Source organism: Barbus barbus (assembly GCF_936440315.1).
Source record: "Barbus barbus genome assembly, chromosome: 27".
In the NCBI taxonomy this organism is placed as follows: Eukaryota; Metazoa; Chordata; class Actinopteri; order Cypriniformes; family Cyprinidae; genus Barbus; species Barbus barbus.
Window position 1 is genome coordinate 5,646,356 of NC_136755.1, and position 21,907 is coordinate 5,668,262.

The following is a 21,907-nucleotide window of genomic DNA, read 5'->3' on the forward strand; positions in this document are numbered from 1 at the left end:
CAAAATCCACAAAACTGCCGTAAAAGTAACCATCTATTCAAAATCTTCTGAATTTTCACAATTATATTTGTCAAAATATGGCATGTTAAGGTGTAAACTAAAGCTTTGCTATAAGCGAAGTGTCTTAAAGGTATAGTTCACCCAAAAATTTTAATTCTGTCATTAATTACTCACCCTCATGTCGTTCTAAATGGATTATTTTACCGATCTCCTTACTACGTTTCTGGGCCTTGATCGTGATGATTACATTGCTGTCAGAATTCATCACTAATATCTTAAAGGGTTACTCCACCCCAAAATGAAAATTCTGTCATTAATCCCTTACCCCATGTCGTTCAAACCCGTAAGAACTTTGTTCATCTTCAGAATACAATTTAAGATATTTTGGGTGAAAACAGGCCTGTGACTGCCATTGACTGCCAAGTAAATAACACTGTCAAGGCCCACAGAAGTATGAAAGACATCTTCAAAAATGATGTTACGTCAAAATTACGTCGCTACGAGAATACTTTTTGTATGCAAAGAAAACAAAAATAACGATTTATTCAACAATTACTCACCCTTAGTAACCCTTTAATTTGTGTTCCGAAGATGATCGAAGGTCTAACGAGTTTGGAACGACATGAGGGTGAGTAATTAATTACAGAATTTTCATTTTTGGGTGAACTATCCCAAAACGTAAAGACCACTACACAAGTCACGGCATTTATGATGCATTTTGAAGCACCGTTTTTACACCGTTTTGTGATCCACAAAAGTAATGAAGGTTTGGAATGACGTGAAGGTGAGAAAAATGAGAAAATGACACAATTGGAATTTTTGCACTGACTTACTTTGTGCTAAATTTCAAACTAACATCAAAGCGTTTATTTGGTTTTGCTAGTTGAAGCATTTCATTTCTTTGACTGACAGGTTGCCTGGGACCGTGGGCCAGCGCTTTCCCCTCAGCTGGAGAGCCCATCACATGCTTTTGAACAGAATGTTCTGGTTTTTCATTTCTCTCCATGATGAATAAAATAGCAGAACATTGTGACCCCGGCTCAGCTTGGGGGCCATCCAGTTGTTAAAACAATATCCTCTACCTCAGGTCTCTCAGGAATTTTTGGATGTATGGGTCCAAATTCCAGTCCAAGTTCAAATTCCACATCTGATATTAAAAGCTGGATACTGGAGTATTTTCAGTGTCAGCACTTGGCCGGCCCCGAACAAAGGCAGAAGTTTCACTTTCTGAAAAGAGTCTCTTTTTTTATTTTTTTTGTGAAACACAACCCTACCAACATAATAGGGACTCCTTGCAGTTAAAGAAGTCATGTATTTTCAAAAACATAAAGGTGAACTAAGTAATGTTTTGTTATGTAATTATTTTGACTTTATACTAACACCCATGGGGCATCATGTGCCTTTTTTTAAAGGGGTACCAGTGGCAGTACAACCTTACTTCTTTCCCTAACCTAATGAATGAATGAGGCAAAAAAAAAAAGTACAGTAAATGACTGGTCATGTGATAATTGCAGCAACTATGAGGACCTGCCTGATATAGAATGAAAGTGATAATTGATGCGGAGTCTTCATTTTCAAGTGTACATCAATTTGAACATGTAGCTGAAAGTATAATTAATTAAATTACATGTAAACCTCAACTGAGAAACTTAAGGAGACTTGAGGAGAAACTTAATTTACTTAAGGCACCAATCAAGGGATAAGATGATTCTTACCTGTGTTATTATTTGCGGCTGGGTAGTCAGCTGCCTGCATACTGCCCTTGCAGTAATGCTTTTGACTGCAGCTTTAACCAGTCCGGTAGAAAGAGCGTTGCTGTGTGACCTCCATTTTGGATCCTCCGCTTCAGCTCGTGTGTGGCAGCTTCTCTATAAACTTGCTGGGCCAGGAAGTGCTGGATTTGCTAAATGAGCAGTTAAAAAACTCACTGTGGTAAAAATGCTTGCTAAACAAGGGATCCTATCCTCCAAGCCATGGATATGCAGCCATGGCCAACTGTGCAAAGTTACACTCTAGAGCTTGGAAGTGTTCGACGTGTCTGCTAGAACTGTCTTTCTTTCCCCTTTTCAGGCTTGGCATGTGAGTGACACAGATGCCCACAGGCACCGTCCTAGCCAATGTGCCAGGGGTGTCATCCTTCTTCAGGAGTGCTGGAGTTTAATCTTAGGAGAAACTGTGGAAAAAAGAGAAAAGGAGAAAATTGGTTAACACGATTATATTTGAACAAGTGATTCCCGTTCCCCTTGGCTGGTTCATTTCGGAAGAGAGCCATATGGAAGGCTGCACTGAAGAAACAACCGTCTTTATTTGTTCAGATGCAAAAACACAGCAGGGTGGCACTTTGAAGTCTGGAGATAAATATAACTGGGGGTGGCGTGCACACCTCTGAAAGTAAAATCATCTCCACTTCAAACACAATGGGGAGAAGAGAAGCCCTCTCAACAAGAAAAGGTAAACGAAACAATGTTAGCAAAAAGTACAAATGTGTAGAAAAAAGACAAAGCAAATAATATGGATATGTGTAGGGCAGCTCAGGACACGGCAGTCTGGGTTTGCCGGCTCTTCATAAATGCACCATGTGTCGTGGAAAGAGTACTGAAAAAATATACTCAAGTAAAAGTACCATTACATTCCAAAAAATATAGTGTGAGTAGAGTAAAAGTACTTGAGTAAGAGTAAAAGAGTAGCTTATTTAAAAGTACTCATGAGTACTCAGAGCCGGCGCCAGGGCACCTCCATCAGGGGGGCATTTAAATTTCTAGGGGGGGCACAAGTCACGTTGTGTGTGTGTAGCTGACGCTGGAAAAGTTGATGAAAGTTATTCCCAGTACAACCATCATTTAAATTAAATATTATTTTAAACATCAACAATTAAATATTTGAAACTAAGGCATTTGGCCACTAAGACATAGTTGTTGCACATAAAATATTAATGTTTAGAACAGTGAAAAAAATACAAAAACTATTAGAAACTCATACAAGAGTTCAGCATCATATGAGTATATTAAAAAGAGCCAATTTATCTCCAAAACAGTGCCAGTTTTAGTGTTTTGCCATAAAGAAATGATTGTTTATTAATGAGATGCCGTTTTATTATGTCCCGCGTTGACGGATGTAGGATGCCATGGGCCACCAGTAAGGTGGTCCGCAATTTGAGGACATTATTTCCAAGCGTTTTCTAGTGTTCCCAACCCATCGCACGCTTAATCTCATAAAGACAAGCTGCCGACTCCGTGACTGCTGCGGAACGCGCGCGAGGGTGAGACGCGCGTCTCTATGGAGTGGGAATCTACCGCATTATGAATGTGGCACTTGCGGGAGTTATTAACATTACGCAATTCCCGCAAACTCACACCAAATTACCTGTAGGTTGGCAAGCATATACAGATCATTTTAGTAAGCAAAAATCCAAAATTTACCTTAACATATTAGAGGAAGATGCTGATAACTCGACTCGAAGAACGCACTTCAGCCATTAACAGCATTTGCCGGTTATATTTTTCTACGCACAGTCACGAGACAGATTACTCTCTCTCTATCCAATCACGTTGATGAATAACAATAGAATTAAAATAAGCATGTAAAAACCACAAACGGATGGAAAATAGAGTAAAAGTAATGATATATCACTTAAAATGTACTCAACTAAAAGTACACAATTTAAAATTAGTTAAGTATAATTACTGAAAAAAAACAAAAAAACTACTTAATTACTGTAATGTGAGTTTTTGTAATTCGTTACTTCACACCCCTGCTGTTAAGCCGTTAGGAACCAGATACTCTATATAAATCTATGGTAGGGTCTGCATAGACATTACATTGACCCTAAAGTCTATTGATATTTTCAAAATGGGATGTCTTAAAAGGGGGGGTCTAATGCTGTTTCATTTCATCTGATTTATTTACAAAAGATTTGGTCAAACGATTTAAGAAACGAGTATTTCTGTGCCAAATACACTCCTTCTGGGTTCGTACAACTTTCGGGAAGTTTTTTTAAGCATGCCCTTCATGACATCATGAAGGGCGGAATTCCTTGTATGGGCACTTCTACCGGAAGAGTGCGCGCACATGTCAACCAGAGCGAGAGCACGCCTCTCAACATCAGCGGCAGCGCTGCACAGGACTTGCTCGAGAAGAATGTCTCTAAAGGAGTGTGATTTTGGATGTGAGGGAAAGATAACCTTGTTCAGCTTCCCAAAGAACCCAACATTACGTGAACAGTGAATGCAGTTTGTTTTTCGGGGGTAGCAACGGAGTTTCACGAGTGTGTTTGTTTGTTCCCATCATTTCGGTGATGAATTTTTAATAAACAAGGCCCAGTTGAGGCTGGATTTGCACATCGTTTGAAACTGAAAGATGGAGTGGTCCCAGCGATAAAAGATCCCGGTCATGATTCAGAACGGCAGACGGTAAGTGAAACGGCATCAATGTCTGTGTTTTGTTGGCAATTGGCGCGCAAGTGCTCTCGACTCTTTAGCTCCGCCCACAGCACGCCTCCAGGTGCTTGGCTGCTTTCGGAGAGAATCGTAAAGTTGTATCTTTCTTTTATAAATATAATAAAACTAAAGACTCTTTGGAGATATGAAGGATGCAATACTACTGTATAGATACTCGAGGATAACATGAGATTGAGCAAAACTGTGTGTTATGTCCCCTTTAACGACTAGTTGGTTTAAGGTTCACTCCACCACGACTGGACACGTTTCATAAGGTGTATTCTTACATTCAGAAACAGCTTAGACAAAGCACAATAGAATGTAAGTGGATGTTTTTAAAAGCTGGACTATTTTTAACCTGACATATTGTCTTAAAAGTGCAGCCCTTATGGATGCACAAAACACAGCACAAGAAGCAATGCAATGGAAAAAAAGACATCTATCTGAACGCGGAGGGCTATAGCAATAATAAAAGCAACGTGAAAGGGCTGAAACCAGTCCATAAAAAAGGCCCTGTGACCTGACTGACCAAATCAGTGCTGTCAAAGTTTAACACTGTCTTCCAATAGTCCGACTTTTACAAACGCATCTCGAGACCTCTGTATTCTGTTCCATTCTGCTGCACTCAGTCCAAATGTTTTCAAACTGTAGAACTATGTGAACGCTCATTAAGAAACATGTCTGCTTGCTGTCTGGTGAACATGACCCTAAGGCTGCAAAATTATACAAAGCTCAAGGTTGAGAAAACCAACTGGTTTTAAAAATATTTAGGTTTTTACATCTCTGAACAGGAGACAGACTACCAATTGGTGTACGCAGATTGGCACAAACAGTGTGTTTAACTGTCTAATTTGAACAACAGTGGAGCTGATTTATAGCGATAAGGATGTGGAGGAAGGAGGAGTGTGAGTGAAGTTTTCTTTTTGTCCCTAGGACACAGTTTGTTCATTGTTTGACTGACAGCTCCGATATCAGCCAGCATGCACAAGCCAAGATGCTCCCTCGCTCCTCTCCTTCTTCTTGAGGACAGTTCCTCCTTGTGTCAGCATTCTATGCGTTGGATATCTCTCTCTGGAGATCGGCCAGCGTGCTGTGACGAACTGAAAATGGAAGATAGGGCCTCAGAGCAACAACTGCAGCTGATATAGATATATGCGAAGGACTGATCTGCATCATTTCTGCAGCTTACTGTTTCAAGTGACTCTGATACTTTCTAAAACTTGTTTGAGAAGCTGACACCATCCGGAAATCCATGTACAGAAACACTAGGTATGTCACTTTGCAGCACACAAATCATTCATATCAGTACATCTGACCACAGATCTGTTCTACAGGCCACGTCTTGTTCCTCAAAACTAGGCCAAGAAAGAACATCTGAAGCTGAGGCTATCCAATATATATATAAATGCATTTTATTTATGAATGAATGATAAACAAAAGGTTCTGTGAGACAGGAATCTTGAGGCTCAGCTTTGACATAATACACTGACTAATCCTTGCATTCTCCCGTCAATGGCTGCCCATACATTCCCATTATGACACAGCCACATGGCAACGCTTTCCTTTGAGACGAGAAACGCCATAGGGCATGCTGCTCTTCTGACATTGATTAACGATCTAACAACTTCCCACCGTGCCAAATAAAGGCAGTTTGGCTGAGGGGCAACACACAAGCGCACACACACAAACACATATAGAGTGAAGGTGAAATCTCCACCCACAGACTATCGTCGTTCCACTTACAGCCACAGTGTGGAGACCCAACACGCAATGTGTGAAAACATTTCGACTGAGCATGTGACACATAAAACTTGTACTTTGAGGAATGATGTATTCTAGACCTGAAAAAGCAGGAACCCTTTTGGGGGAGAGATAGAAGATGGATGTTTTACGGTAGTAGGGGACCAGGCTATTGGCACCACTGGGATAATGTAGCTTAATATTTAAAGATCTAGGCTGGTAACAAAAATATTGTAGGTTAAAATTACCCAAGAGTTTATTCAAGAAAAACCACCCTTATGCAGTCCCTTCCCAGGATGCTACAGGTGCATTTTAAAGCAAAATAAGACCAAGATAAAACTAAATGACAAATTAGTAAATTAGAAAATTAGCATTGCAGGTCAGACACTTGAATGTAATTCTTGCAGTTACTGAGAACCAAAGTACAGACCTGAGCAAAGGCTTGACATAAGAGAATTTATGGAGGTTAAATACAGGTCAAGTGCTGGTATTCTGGATGCACTCAGGGGGGCTTTAGGAAGACGCAAGTAGGCCAGCAAGAAGCGAGTTAGCTGAGTCATGAAATAACTACTGCCTGGATGAGGAGCTTAATAGAGCAGTGGCCAAGAAAGGCAAAATTGCAGACCATAAAGCATTGAGAATGGCCAGTTGTTGTAGTGTGGTCAGTCTAGGGTGAGTCCTACTGTTTTCAGGAAACTGGGAAAGAAGACTGTAATTGACCCTCTATTGAGTTGAGGGAGGTTCTTGGCTCAAAAGAAGAGTTACGTTCAAGTTAAATGAGTCGGCAACCAGTTTTATATGTCAGAAAGCATGCCGAGATCCACTATAAGGTGTACGTAGAGATAGATAGGAGGAAATGAGACGTGTTGAGAATAAGCAACATACTGTATGAGCAAAGAATGCATTACAGTGCAAATGAGAAAAGTATGGGGCCAAGTACCGAACCCTGTGGTACCCCACTGCTGAAGATACATCAATTTGTTGTAAAGTTGGTCCATCTTCTATGACATGACAGACTCGCATAGTACATATTTATTGTTCTTGTTTGGTATTGGCTAAACGTACAATGCGAGTCTGCCATGTCATGGAAGATGGACCAATTTTACACCCATTGCTGCCTGCACATGCACACCACAAACTATAAAACACAAGTTCTCCTAGACTCTCATCTAAACCCCACTTCACTGCAATTTTATTTTATTACATAGACATATGAGCACTTCACTAGCAGCATACTGCACACGCCTCAGCTGGGAGTTGATGAAGAACGTAAATTGAGAGTGAGGAGCCTAACTGTGTTTACAAGATTAAACTCTGTTCTTCTTGTGTCTGAAGAGACTGAAATCAGAGGAGTTCCCACTACTGCATTGCCTGTGTGTTGTTGCTATGGCCTTACACCGTCACTAGGCAGGAATGAACTTGCTGGAATTTACAGAGACTTATTTGCCTAAAAATTATCTTTCAGTTTCAGTTATGTCCCCCTATGACCCAAGCCCACTGAGAATCCTTAACCCTAATTCCTGACCCTAATCTTAATCTTAGATTTGTCTCTGGCAACACTTAGGATAACCTCCTCACTCACAGTCCCAACACTTTATGTAACCAGCTGTCTTATGTAACCACACATACTCAACAGCCAGTGTGCGAATTATACAATGAATTTCAGAAAAGTCAACTTTTTAAAAGCTAGATTTCAGGACATGATTTATTGAGGTATTTCACGTCTCATGCAACCCAAATTGCCTTCTGCACCCACACCAAAAATCAATCTTGAGAATTTGTTTTTAATAAAACACTTTTCATGTTACTTTTTATATAATCACAGTCCAAAAAAACATGAAAGACCAATAGTCTCCAACTACACAGGGGGGGCATCATCTAGTCTCCCTGAGGGCACCAAGCAAATTATTTTTTACTGAGGATGACCTTCCATCTATTTGGCACCAGGTGAAAAGTCACCCTCTAAATAACTTGTAACCTAACTTTTTTTGGTTATAGAATAAACATTATTTGTGTAATATAAAGAAAAAAATATTTAGTATTTTGCTTTCATCACCTCACCTATAGGCTTTAAGTAGGTGGGTCAAACCACCCCAGTTCGCACCCGATTTAACAGCCTGTAAGTAACTGCCATCAGCATCAAAAAGAATAGAGACTGTTATAAGCGCTCATGCTGTTCAGCCAATATTTGGCATAGTTCCTGCTTTTGGCATAGGAGTGCCCACGTAATAACCCAGCAAGAATATTTGATGAATCCTTTATCTTACGTAAGGTCCCAAAACCCATCATCGTCTCCCTATCTGCTCTCCCATGAAGGATTTCCTTCTCACTTCCCCTTCATTCTGATGTTCTTTATTATAAGGAGCTGTGAATCAGTCGGATGTGCCAACCTCGGATTTCATCCTCTCAGGCATATTCTGCTACCTAAACATTGCTCAAACACACACTGATACAAACACAAACCTGCAGATAACCATCAGGACCTATTTATAGAGCATCCACCTACTCTCAGACTATCATTTTTAACATTTATCTTTTTTTACCACTTGGCCATCCTGAACTGGACAGACACTCATACACATCTGTTGTCCTCAGCGACCACTGATTCATTACAATCCTGCCATGCACCCAGTGTGACACAAGCCTTTTGCCTTCTCCATTAGATGAGTCACAGCTCAATTAAACCTCCCCTGCCAGACAGACTCACACACAATTGAAGCAGGCTGAGCGCTCAGGAGGGTGGCACTGGCTATAGCAGACCTGGCCTCAGGCAAACGTCTCTTCCAAACTTTTGACCATCACTGTAAAGTCGGGTCCACTTTGCAGCTTTTTCTGGCCAAGAACTGCCCAAACAGGCATGATGTAACAAAATGGCAAGCAATAAATATAACCACTCCAGGGCTTGATGGGGTTTCACTTGAGTTTGCAATTAAAAATAGATGTATGCGAACTGTAAAACATATTTAGCAGCATGTGTGTGAATAAAAAAGCTCCTACAAGTCCTTAAAAAAAAAAAAAAGTTTTTTTTAAGGCCATAAAACTCTGGAATCTCTTAAATGGTATAACAAACATCTTAAGTTATAATTTTAAGAGGTCTTAAATTTGGGGATAGACAAACAGGAATTACAATACAGCCTGATGGGATTAAACTTCAAAAGTCTACGATTTAATTTAAAAAATATGAGCGCTGCATTTTTCAAAGTAAAAACGTGGCACTGTTGCACATTCTACAGGCTCACGGTTTCAGAGCGGTTCACAATCAATGAAAACCGCATATTTACGCCAATTGTTACTTTATAATGTTTAAACCGAAATACATTGTAGATGGTTGTAAGAGTGCATATTGTCTCTCCCTCATCTATTTGAATGAGCAGTCAGCAATAGTAAACAATAAACATTTCAAAATAAGAGTCCCGGTGTACTTCAGATTTGTCCCGTATTATGCATAACGTAATGTAGTCATTGTTTCTTGGTTATTATTGGTATTTTGGTTACACAATAAACTGTATCTGGCATTTATGTCAAAATAAGTGCTGTAATGTGCTATGCCACAGGGAGGGAAAGACTAATAACATTATTTAATACATATGTTAAATATATAGATTTGAATAGCATTGGCGCAAATCTGTTTCAGTGAAATCTCACTGGTCCAAAAGCGCTCATTGTAGCAGCACAGTATCTTGTAAACACATTTGTTTCCAAGTAAAAACCTGTGCACTCTGACCCCAGGAACTGGAGAAGGAAAGCTAGCCAATCAGAACGCTTCTTGAGATTTTACCAAATGCTTGCCATTTTATGGCTGATATTCAAAAGGATGTTTCATGTGTGAAACAAAGCATGAAGAAGACTTACAAGCCCAGAACTGTTGTGTCGGATTGTGTACTGTCTGTATTTGCGTCTTAAATTTGGAATATGTGTATCTTCGTATTGTGTCGGGGTCTCATTATTGTCTGGATGTGTGTGTGCACAGGGGTTCAGAGCTGAATGGTGCCAGTCTGAGAGTGTCTCTGTGGTGCTTGCCTCGTCTGCCAGCCTCAAGATTGATTTATCAAGAAAATGAGGCAACACCCCCCTTACGCCATCTTTGTCGCTCTCAAAAACACAAAGTCCCAAAAACACCCCCACCCCCGCCTCAATCACATTTTCCCCTCAGACAAGTGCTTTGCAGCCAGAGCTAGACACCGTCTCACACACACTCATACAGGGCGGGGGCCGCTGGGGGGGACTGGCACAGAGGTGAATCATAACACTTGATGCTAGCGGAGCATGTCGGAGGTAAACAGCATCATTTTCTCTTTTATTTAATTTACGACACAATAAAATATGGAAATAAAAACCGTAGGAGGATGTGTCTCCCCCTCCCTGTGCAAAAACTTCCGTCTCTCACCCGCATCATTATCCGTCTGCATCGTTTTCAGTCGGCTGGCGAGACGGAGAGCTCACGGGGGAAAGAAAACCAGCAGAACATTTTTAATCTCTGCTGTGTTCCTGACAAGGGAAAAAAAAAGGACAAAAAAAAAAAAGAAATGAAAAGGCAGAGACTGAGAGAGAAGTGTTGCAGTGTGGGTTGAGTTATGACAGGGGCTTTGTCCTTCACAAAAAAAGTACTGTGGCGATATCATAGTTCAGAAAAGTAACAGCATGGTATTTTGATACCATAGTACCAATAATTATTGAACTGGACAATTTGACAGTCTCATTATCAGCGTCGGTTTGGCTAATTAGCAAGAGTGCTTTTTGAATCTTTTCCAAAATCTATTGACAGCTTTTAAATAATTATTTTTATATTTATTTAAAACTAATAAATATTTTTGGTAAATTATTTGGTAAATATTGCTCAAAATAAGAGTGGGTTTCATTTCATGTGTATTATATCAATTTATCTATATTAGCAGGGTCTAAAATAAACACTCTCCAAGTGCCAAATGCAAGTAAAAAATTGGCTTAGGGGAATAAATAAGTTGGCTGGTAACTTTATTGGGAACGGAAACAATTTATGATTTAAGTTGAACTGAAGAAAAATATTCTGACCCTCGTTGATGTAAGAGATAAAAGCGTTTCAAGGTTTACAAACAGTCTATCAAATAAAACATATGTAGTGACTGACTTTAAAAAAGAACTACCATCAATAAGTTTATCTAGGACATTTAAAGGGATAGTTCACGCAAAAATGAGCATTCTGTCATTAATTACTCTCCCTCATGTCGTTTCAATCCCATAAGACCTTTGTTCATCTTCGGAAAACAAATTAAGATATTTTTGATGAAATCTGAGAGCTCTCTTACCCTCCACAGACAGCAAGGGAACTGACACATTCAAGGCCCAGAAAAGTAGTAAGGACATCATTAAAATAGTCCATGTGACAGCAGTAGTTCAACCGTAATTGTATGAAGCTACGAGAATACTTTTTGTGTTCAAAAATAATTACTTTATTCGGCAATTTCCTCTCTTCCATGTCAGTCTTTGCCACGTGTTCACAAGAGCACCCCAATGCATGCATGTGATGCTACTGACGCAGGAGCCGGCATTGTGACGTAGAATGTCCATATCTCTTAGCTCATCGTCTGTATTCTGGTTCAAATAAGTAAGGCTGGGCAAAACATTGCAAGTCATCCTCTCTGTCAAACTCTTCAGACATGTTTATGAAGACTGTTTTATGTACAGTGCACATCTTCCTCTGGTTGTAAACAAGGTGCAATGCATGCATCGTGGTACTCTCGTGAATGAGTGACACGGAAGCAAAGAAATTGAACAAAGTCATTATTATTTTTGTTTTCTTTGCACACAAAGTATTCTCCTAGCTTTATAACATTACAGTTAAACCACTGATGTCACATGGACTATTTTAATGATGTCCTTACTACCTTTCTGGGCCTTGAACATGTCAGTTGTGTTGCTGTCTATGCAGGGTCAGAAAGCTCTCGATTTCTGGTGAACTATCCCTTTAAAAAAAAAAAAAAGATCTATAACTCCATGTAGTGAGGTGTGACACTACATTACTTATTAAACCACAAAAATATAATGAACAGAAGACTTGATGTTTTTGTGACAGGTGAGAGACTCTTGTAGCACAGGTCAACACAAACATGAAATAGGAAAAAATTTAAAATATATATATATATATATATACACACATACACACACACACTCACCAGCCACTTTATTAGGTACACCTGTTAAATTGCTTGGTAACACAAATTGCTAATCAGCCAATCACGTGGCAGCAACTTAATGCATTTAGGCATCTAGATGTGGTGAAGACGACTTGCTGAAGTTCAAACCGAGCATCAGAATGGGGAAGAAAGGGGATTTAAGTGACTTTGAACGTGGAATGGTTGTTGGTGCCAGACGGGCTGGTCTGAGTATTTTAAAAACTGCTGATCTACTGGGATTTTCACGCACAACTAATCTCTAGGGTTTACAGAGAATGGTCCAAAAAAAGGAAATATCCAGTGAGTGGCGAAAATGTAGACGAAAATGCCTTGTTGATGTCAGAGGAGAATGGGCAGACTGGTTAGAGATGATAGAAAGGCAGCAGTAACTCAAATAACCACTCGTTACAACCAAGGTATGCAGAATACCATCTCTGAACGCACAACACGTCGAACCCTGAAGCAGATGGGCTACAGCAGCAGAAGACCACACCGGGTGCCGCTCCTGTCAGCTAAGAACAGGAAACAGAGGCTACAATTCGCACAGGCTCACCAAAATTGGACAACAGAAGATTGGAAAAACGTTGCCTGGTCTGATGAGTCTCGATTTCTGCTGCGACATTCAGATGGTAGGGTCAGAATTTGGCGTAAAGAACATAAAAGCATGGATCCATCCTGCCTTGTCTCAACGGTTCAGGCTGCTGGTGGTGGTGGTGTAATGGTGTGGGGGTATTTTCTTGCCACACTTTGGGCCCCTTAGTGCCAATTGAGCATCGTTTAAACGCCACAGCCTACCTGAGTATTGTTGCTGACCATGTCCATCCCTTTATGACTACAGTGGACCCGTCTTCTGATGGCTACTTCCAGCAGGATAATGCACCATGTCACAAAGCTCAAATCATCTCAGACTGGTTTCTTGAACATGACAATGAGTTCACTTTAAATCAAATGGCCTCCACAGTCACCAGATCTCAATCCAATAGAGCACCTTTGGGATGTGGTGGAACGGGAGATTCGCATCATGGATGTGCAGCTAACAAATCTGCGTGATGCTATCATGTCAATATGGACCAAAATCTCTGAGGAATGTTTCCAACACCTTGTTGAATCTATGCCACGAAGAATTAAGGCAGTTCTGAAGGCAAAACTGGGTCCAACCCGATACTAACAAGGTGTACCTAATAAAGTGGCCAGTGAGTGTGTGCACATTGGACTTATGTGTGTGTGTGTGTATATATATATATATATATATATATATATATATATATTCTTAGATGTTTCATGCTTGAAAAAAGAAAGGAAAAAAGGGAAAGAGCAGTACATTGTCTTTACCCGGCATTGCCAAAGAATTGATGTTGGAGCCCAGCTATTTACAATTAAGCACACTAATTGTACTTCAAAAAACACCATGACGTTACAATGATACATGTACAGAAAACATGGTTTCACCATCATACTTTTATGGTAATTTTTTTGTGTTATCAAAGTTTGAGAGGTCTGTGGAGGGACACAGTCTAAATCTCTCCCATGCCGCAACAAAGAAAATAGACACAATGTTCCAGAGTGTTGAAATATCATTTATTATGACTCCAGAGGACTTTAAGCTCAAGACGAGAGTCAGATCAGTATATCAGGAGCTGAATCAGATACTTTATCTGATACATGCTAATGCAGCCGTTTCAGTTTGATGCCTCATTGAAGATTATATCAGACTGTGCTTGTGTCTAATGGACAGCTTTTTAAAAAAGAACGGTGGCTGATACAAAGCGTCTGGTACAGCAGGACAACACGATCTTATATATCTGCATGAGAAATTTTCACAGCTCATTGGCTGGTGTTATTGGCTGGAGCAGTGCAGACCTGGGCTTCATTTCGTCCTTTCTAATTGACCTTCTAATTCTTGCTGACGGAGTTATTTATCAGTTTCTTTCTTAAAGGAATAGTTTACCCAAATAAAACAATTCTCAGTACAAAGCCTCTACGACTTCCTTTTTACTTGTGGAACACATTGGCCTTTTATGTTTTTCAGAGCAAAATATATGGTGAGGTAGTAGAAAAAAACATACTATTTTGTGCTCCACGTAAAAAAAACAGCAGTAACTCAGGTTTGGTTTTGAGTAAAGGATGAAAGAATATTCATGTTTGGGTGAGCTACCCCTTAAATCAATCTCAGAGATAAATACGCCAACAATAGCATGATAGATTTGTGCTAAAATCACTGTCTAGACAGAAAATGGGAGATTGTGAGTGTGTTTGTCTGGTGCATGAAGACATGAGGTGTCTGTGACCTTCCTATGGACCCTCAGGTGTCAGCTGAGCGTCCGTCTTTGGGGGCCGCGTGAAGACAAGAGAGAACTGGAGAGAGTGCATGGAAAGGGCAGAAGCACATTAACGTCTCATTCGGTACGAGGGTGCCAGACTATAATGAATAAAGGAGGCGATATATATTAAAAAAAAGAGAGAAAAAGAGGTGTGAGGATGCCAAGTGCTTGAAGAGACACAAAGGGATGCGATAAACCCTGATAAATTCAAAGGATGTTGAACAGAATACAAGTGCAGTGCTTACTTTATACTGCACTATGTGCAATGCCTACTATTTTAAAAACAGTATGCAGAAATAAGGAGGAAAACGCTTAACGAGAAACTTTGCGCATTGCGTTCATATTCTGCAGTTCTGTAGCCACGGATTTGCAGGTCATGTCTTTTTCTCCTACAGATGACTTGCAGGACCCTGTTCATTATTGTATTAAATTAGTTTTAATCGTTTAACCACCACAGCGTCTTGTCTCCATTGGCAACGCACACGATTTGTGTGGATTGCAAGTAATGTCGCAGGTAGCGGTGAGTGCAAGCGGCTAGTGTTGCTTTCGTCAACGAAAATTGTGACTAAATATCGTCGTCAACTTCCTCAAGCCCCACTCGCGGCATTATTTAGAAGACGACAACAAATATGTTTGGTTGGTAAAATAAATGTTGTAAATTTAAACCAGAGCGTCTTCCTTGTCTGGCATGGATGTATTCTTAAGTCTATAAGGTAACAATAATATAATAAGATAACCTTGTTTGAAATGGGTTTGGCTAAAAGAAAATTTTGGTTTCGTCTATACTACTAGCGCAGTGGTGGGCCATCAGGGGAAGCAGGGCCTTCTCTGCTGGCCCTATAAAAAACTAAATTGTGTGAATAATGTTTTTATTGATCATTTGTGTAATGTCCACTAAATTGCCTATGATTAGTTTAGTTGAGGTTGAACTGGAATATCCTACATAAAAAAAAGTCTGAGGCCAGCACTACAGATAGTGCTACCCTTTTGTTGAAAGACGTCACATCTGATTTGTTACAAGCATTAGTGACAGAACCATCAGCCAATCAAATTTTGACTTTCAATGACAGCCCGCCCTCTGGGTCCACGTGCCCAGTGCTACCCCCGGCGTTAGACCGCCCCTTTAATCAGGGATTTCTAAGGTACAAACATGAAAGTAAATGAAAAGAAAATGACAGCTGCAGTCATCGGCGCCTACACCAGATCTTGTTGCTGATCTACTAAAATAGTCTCTTTCAAGGCGCTGTTTTGCAGACAAAAGAGAATAGCTGAGAAAGGAAGACCTACACCCAAAGTGAATTCGCTAACAAAGGCCAGCAAAGGTTTTATGCGCCATTACAACGATTGCAACTGTGAGTGCTATCAGTGGCTAACAGCTAGCACCGAGCACAAGTTATTTTGTTGGCTGTGTTTACTTTTAAATCCGACTAAAGTGGCATGGAATGACAGAGCCATGGACTTTATTTACAAGTGACAGGTGAGTGCATTATTATTTGATGAGTATTGTATCATGCACATTGTTATGGAGGTGTATGTGGTGTGCTGATAATACTGTGGTGTGGGGATGTCCAGAGTTTGTACAGTTTTGCTGCTTTGGGCACGTCGTCATTTTAGAGTGACATGAATGTGCACAGTGACCCGTGTATTGGCAGATTACTTTTACTGACCATCGCGGAAGCGCAAGTGTCTGAGACTGCAAGTCTGAGAGTGCAAGTGCTGAGAGTGCAAGTGCAAGTCTGCAGCCAGACCCTATTGACTGACAAAGAAATTATCAGTCTATAATTTTAATGGTAGGTTTATTTGAACAGTGAGACAGAATAACAACAAAAATCCAGAAAAACGCATTTCAAAAAAGTTATAAATTGATTTGCATTTTAATGAATGAAATAAGTATTTGACCCCTTTGCAAAACATGACTTAGTACTTGGTGGCAAAACCCTTGTTGGCAATCACAGGTCAGATTTTTCTTGTAGTTGGCCACCAGGTTTGCACACATCTCAGGAGGGATTTTGTCCCACTCCTCTTTGCAGATCCTCTCCAAGTCATTAAGGATTCGAAGCTGACGTTTGGCAACTCGAACCTTCAGCTCCCTCCACAGATTTTCTATGGGATTAAGGTCTGGAGACAGGCTAGGTGACTCCAGGACCTTAATGTGCTTCTTCTTGAGCCCCTCCTTTGTTGCCTGTGTGTTTTGGGTCATTGTCATGCTGGAACACCCATCCACGACCCATTTTCAATGCCCTGTCTGGCTTCAATGCCCTGGCCCTGATGGTACATGGCCCCATCCATCGTCCCTTTGATGCGGTGAAGTTGTCCTGTCCCCTTAGCAGAAAAACACCCCCAAAGCATAATGTTTCCACCTCCATGTTTGACGGTGGGGATGGTGTTCTTGGCAGCATTCCTCCTCCTCCAAACACGGCGAGTTGAGTTGATGCCAAAGAGCTGGATTTTGGTCTCATCTGACCACAACAGTTTCACCCAGTTCTCTTCTGAATCATTGGCAAACTTCAGACGGGCCTGTACATGTGCTTTCTTGAGCAGGGGGACCTTGCGAGCGCTGCAGGATTTCAGTCCTTCACGGCGTAGTGTGTTACCAATTGTTTTCTTGGTGACTATGGTCCCAGCTGCCTTGAGATCATTACCAAGATCCTCCCGTGTAGTTCTGGGCTGATTCCTCACCGTTCTCATGGTCTTTGAAACTCCACGAGGTGAGATCTTGCATGGAGCCCCAGTCCAAGGGAGATTGACAGTTATTTTGTGTTTCTTCCATTCGCGAATAAATCGCACCAACTGATTTTTTTTGTTGTTATTCTGTCTCTCACTGTCCAAATAAACCTACCATTACAATTACTGATCATATATTTGTCAGTGGGCAAACGTACCAAATCAGCAGGGGATCAAATAATTTTTTCCCTCACTGTAACTGCTAATGTATAATGGAAGTGCTGAAATATATCATTAAAAAAATAAATACGTACTTTACAAAAATAAATCCTTATTTTTATTTTGCAAGAAGTTTTGTGTGGTGGGGGGGGGTAACCAATGTTTTTTTTTTTTTGGGGTGGGGGGGTGGATCTGTACCAGTATTACTTCTGACTCATTCATCAAACTACAATCAAAGGTCATCTTGTGCATTGTGGAATACAGTAATCCATGCAGTGGAATCCATCAATCTGTTTGTATGGCTATTGCATTTTGAGAAATGTAGCAGGTAATCCAGGTATTCTGTGGATACTGCAAACTGAAAAATTGCATAATGCACACTGTATACATTATGAAAATGTTTATTATGTTTAATAAATTCTGAAGGTCATATAAAAAATATACTTTACAAAATAAATGCTTCACAAAAATACATTTATTTTACATTTTACAAGAAATTCCATTGTTTGGCAGACCAATCAAATATTAACTTAAAGAAATGTGGCCCATATTATTTCTGATTCATTCATCAAACCGGAATAGATTTATTGTGTTTAAGTTAAATATTGAATTTTGACTAAGGGGGCATGTAATCTAGGTATTCTGTACTTCCTGCAAACTGAAAATCTTCATACTACATGCAATATGCATACTGCAAATGTATAGGTGAAGTATTGAGGGTCATATTGAACGCATTATGGGATATAATACTCCACGCAGTGGGCTACAGTTTAATATGGAAACCTTCTGAGAGACAGCATGCAAACTAGGCATTCTTCGCATACTAACATATGAAAGGAAGCAAGCCGTTTCAAACATACAGGTTCTATATGAGCATGACCACATTCATGCTAGTCATTCACAGCTGGTATGTAGTATTTAACTCTAGTTTCTGCGCTACTCAACCCTCTACATTGCAAGTAAATCACTCGCATAAGTGACAAAATCTTCACCCTGGGCGACTAAATGATGTGTAATACTAGCCAATGGCGAATTACTTCTCGGATTTTGATTGTCAGTGTGTGAGTTGGAGGATATATTTTCACTCGCCGAACACACTGACTGAGCGCTTCAGAGTTTCATTGTCCGTCAAGCGATCTGTGATATTTTTCATCTCAATGGATGCGCAGCACACCTGTGTTTGTGTATTTGGCGTGATGTAAACTCTAGTGTGAAGGCCGTCGCACACGCAAAGAAAGACAGAGCGAGAGAGTCTTACATAACATGCAGAATTGACGCGCTACATGTAAACGATATTCTTTGTTGTATTTTCCTGACAAAATAACAGGAATTCTTCCTGTGGAATTCTTCAGCTTTTAAAGGGGTCATATGATGCTATTTTAAAGATCATTATTTTGTGTATTTGGTGTAACAGAATTTGTTGACATACTTTAATGTTCAAAAAACCACATTATTTTTCAAATACAGTACATTATTGTAGTTCCTCTATGCCCCGCCTCTCTCAAACGCGTCGTTTTCTACAAAGCCCCCCCTTCCAACAAGTGCTGTCTGCTCTGATTGGCTGACTGACCCAGTGCATTGTGATTGGCCGAACACCACAAGCACACGTCGTAAATGTAACGCCCCTTACCATAATTGCAAGCTTCAGCTTTCAAGTTAGTTTTATCAGTTCAAGCCCAACAGGGGAACAGAGTCGCGTGACAGACACAGTGATGATGCTCGTATGTATTTGCAGTACACAAGCCGTGGTTAAGATGATTTCTGATAGGCTGTACACTCCGCTGTGATGTGACCCTGTTCCCCTCACACACACACACACACACACACACAACGCATTATGCACAAAACTCTGCATTTGAACAGTCAATAGCAAATACTTAAACTAATAACAAAACATACTTACAGTTGCTGATTCAGAAGCGCCAGATTGTAACAGCAAAGTCAGAATTTTTTTTTTTTTTTTTAGAAATAATCTTCATGCACAGCCAGCCTCTACTAGGTTCACGAAACTGTCATCCATAAAATGCGTTGCACAAATTCAAACATTTGGGTCGAACATGGAACATCTGCTTTTGGAAGGCCAAATAAAGTGCTTTTGCTTTTGCCTAGAAACAACAACTAAGGTCAGTTAAAATGACTAATATGCATTTATACATGGCTACCAAGTTTTAATTCTAATTACTAAAGTTATATTATTAAATAATACTTGATTATCATATTATAATGCTTGACTGACTGATGTTAAGAGTGTACTTTCAGATATTTAAAAGGCTGTGCATATATATATATATATATATATATATATATATATATATATATATATATATATATATATATATATATGGGTGTGTGTGTAGTACAGTATAGTATTTCAGTCTGGCGAGTAAACTAAAAAATGTACTAGCCAATGGCGATTCAATTGCCAAGTTGTCCGTAGAGGGTTGCTGCTAGTGGTGCATAGCGGAACTACAAAAATAAAACATGTTTTCAGAAAAATGTTGCAAACGCCCCTTTCACAAGTCATGTCTCCCCAACTCAAACATCAAAAAAACAGCTTTTACGGGTCTATAGTGAAGGCATGTCTCAAAATGTAAAAGTAGTCTACTTTCAATAAAAGGTCCAACATATCAAGAATACTTTTAACTTTCTGTAGCAGCTGTGATGTCTGTTCATCAAGAACAAAAGAAAAAAAGAGGAAATCAATAACTTTTATAGTTTTAAGGATTCATCTGTATTTGGTTTAGAATTTAGTGTTTGATAACTATATTACATTTCTGTATATTTCTGCTGAGGGGCACAGGTAGATAAATATGACATTTATTATGGGTTTATGTGAAGATTGTTTTAAATTCACTTAGAAGTTATTTTTAAAGTCTAATAAATGTTAAAATTGATACCGCTTAATTATAATGTAAAGTTGAATGGCTATAGTCAATGGTTAAATATTAGGGTAAAACATTTGTATAGGGAAATCAGTATTAATTGTTATCAGTGATACTGGCCTTCAGTCATAAAAATAAAGATGCCATTAAACAAATATAAAAAATATACTGTCTTTATGTTGTTTGTACATTAATTTGAAGATTGAATGTGAAATTATTGCAATATAAAAGTATATTTAAAAACTTCAATGTTAGGTGGGATTAATCGCAATTAATTTCAGAAAAATTTGCGATTAATTCGTTTTTTTTAATCGATTGACAGCACTAATATATAATCTCAATCAAACTACAGTTGGGTTATTTTGATTAGAACAGCTAACTAACACAATAAAAACATGTTTTTTGAAAATTAAAAAAAGCAGAGTTAATAAACTCTTTATATATACATATATATATACAGTATCTCACAGAAGTGAGTACACCCCTCACATTTTTGTAAATATTTTATTATATCTTTTCATGTGACAACACTGAAGAAATGACACTTTGTTACAATGTAAAGTAGTGAGTGTACAGCTTGTATAACAGTGTAAATTTGCTGTCCCTTCAAAATAACTCAGCACACAGCCATTAAGGTCTAAACCGCTGGCCACAAAAGAGAGTACACCCCTAAGTGAAAATGTCCAAATTGGGCCCAAAGTGTCAATATTTTGTGTGGCCACCACACAAAATATTGGGCATGGAGTTCACCAGAGCTTCACAGGTTGCCACTGGAGTCCTCTTCCACTCCTCCATGACGACATCACAGAGCTGGTGGATGTTAGAGACCTTGTGCTCCTCCACCTTCCGTTTGAGGATGCCCCACAGATAGGGTTTAGGTTTGGAGACATGCTTGACCAGTCCATCACCTTTACCCTCAGCTTCTTTAGCAAGGCAGTGGTCATCTTGGAGGTGTGTTTGGGGTCGTTATCATGTTGGAATACTGCCCTGCGGCCCAGTCTCTGCTTCAGTATGTCACAGTACATGTTGGCATTCAATGAACTGTAGCTCCCCAGTGCCGACAGCACTCATGCAGCCCCAGACCATGACACTCCCACCACCATGCTTGACTGTAGGCAAGACACACTTGTCTTTGTACTCCTCACCTGGTTGCCGCCACACATGCTTGACACCATCTGAACCAAATAAGTTTATCTTGGTCTCATCAGACCACAGGACATGGTTCCAGTAATCCATGTCCTTGGTCTGCTTGTCTTCAGCAAACTGTTTGCGGGCTTTCTTTTGCATCATCTTTAGAAGAGGCTTCCTTCTGGGATGACAGCCATGCAGACCAATTTGATGCAGTGTGCAGCGTATGGTCTGAGCTCTGACAGGCTGACCCCCAACCCCTTCAACCTCTGCAGCAATGCTGGCAGCACTCATACGTCTATTTCCCAAACACAACCTCTGGATATGACCAGGGGTTAAAGCAAAAAAAATCCTGAGCCTGAACT

At 39.8% G+C, this 21,907-nt stretch overlaps 1 protein-coding gene across 1 annotated transcript in view; it reads right to left on the bottom strand.

The window, feature by feature from the left end:
* Nucleotides 1–21,907, bottom strand: part of LOC306847672 (low-density lipoprotein receptor class A domain-containing protein 4-like) — a 100,860-nt gene that overhangs the window by 62,794 nt on the left and 16,159 nt on the right. The window contains exon 2 of the mRNA XM_079381766.1: nt 1,716–2,173. Within this exon, the coding sequence (XP_079237892.1) occupies nt 1,716–1,755 (40 nt within the window). The 5' untranslated portion in view covers nt 1,756–2,173. The remainder of the gene's footprint in view (nt 1–1,715; nt 2,174–21,907) is intronic.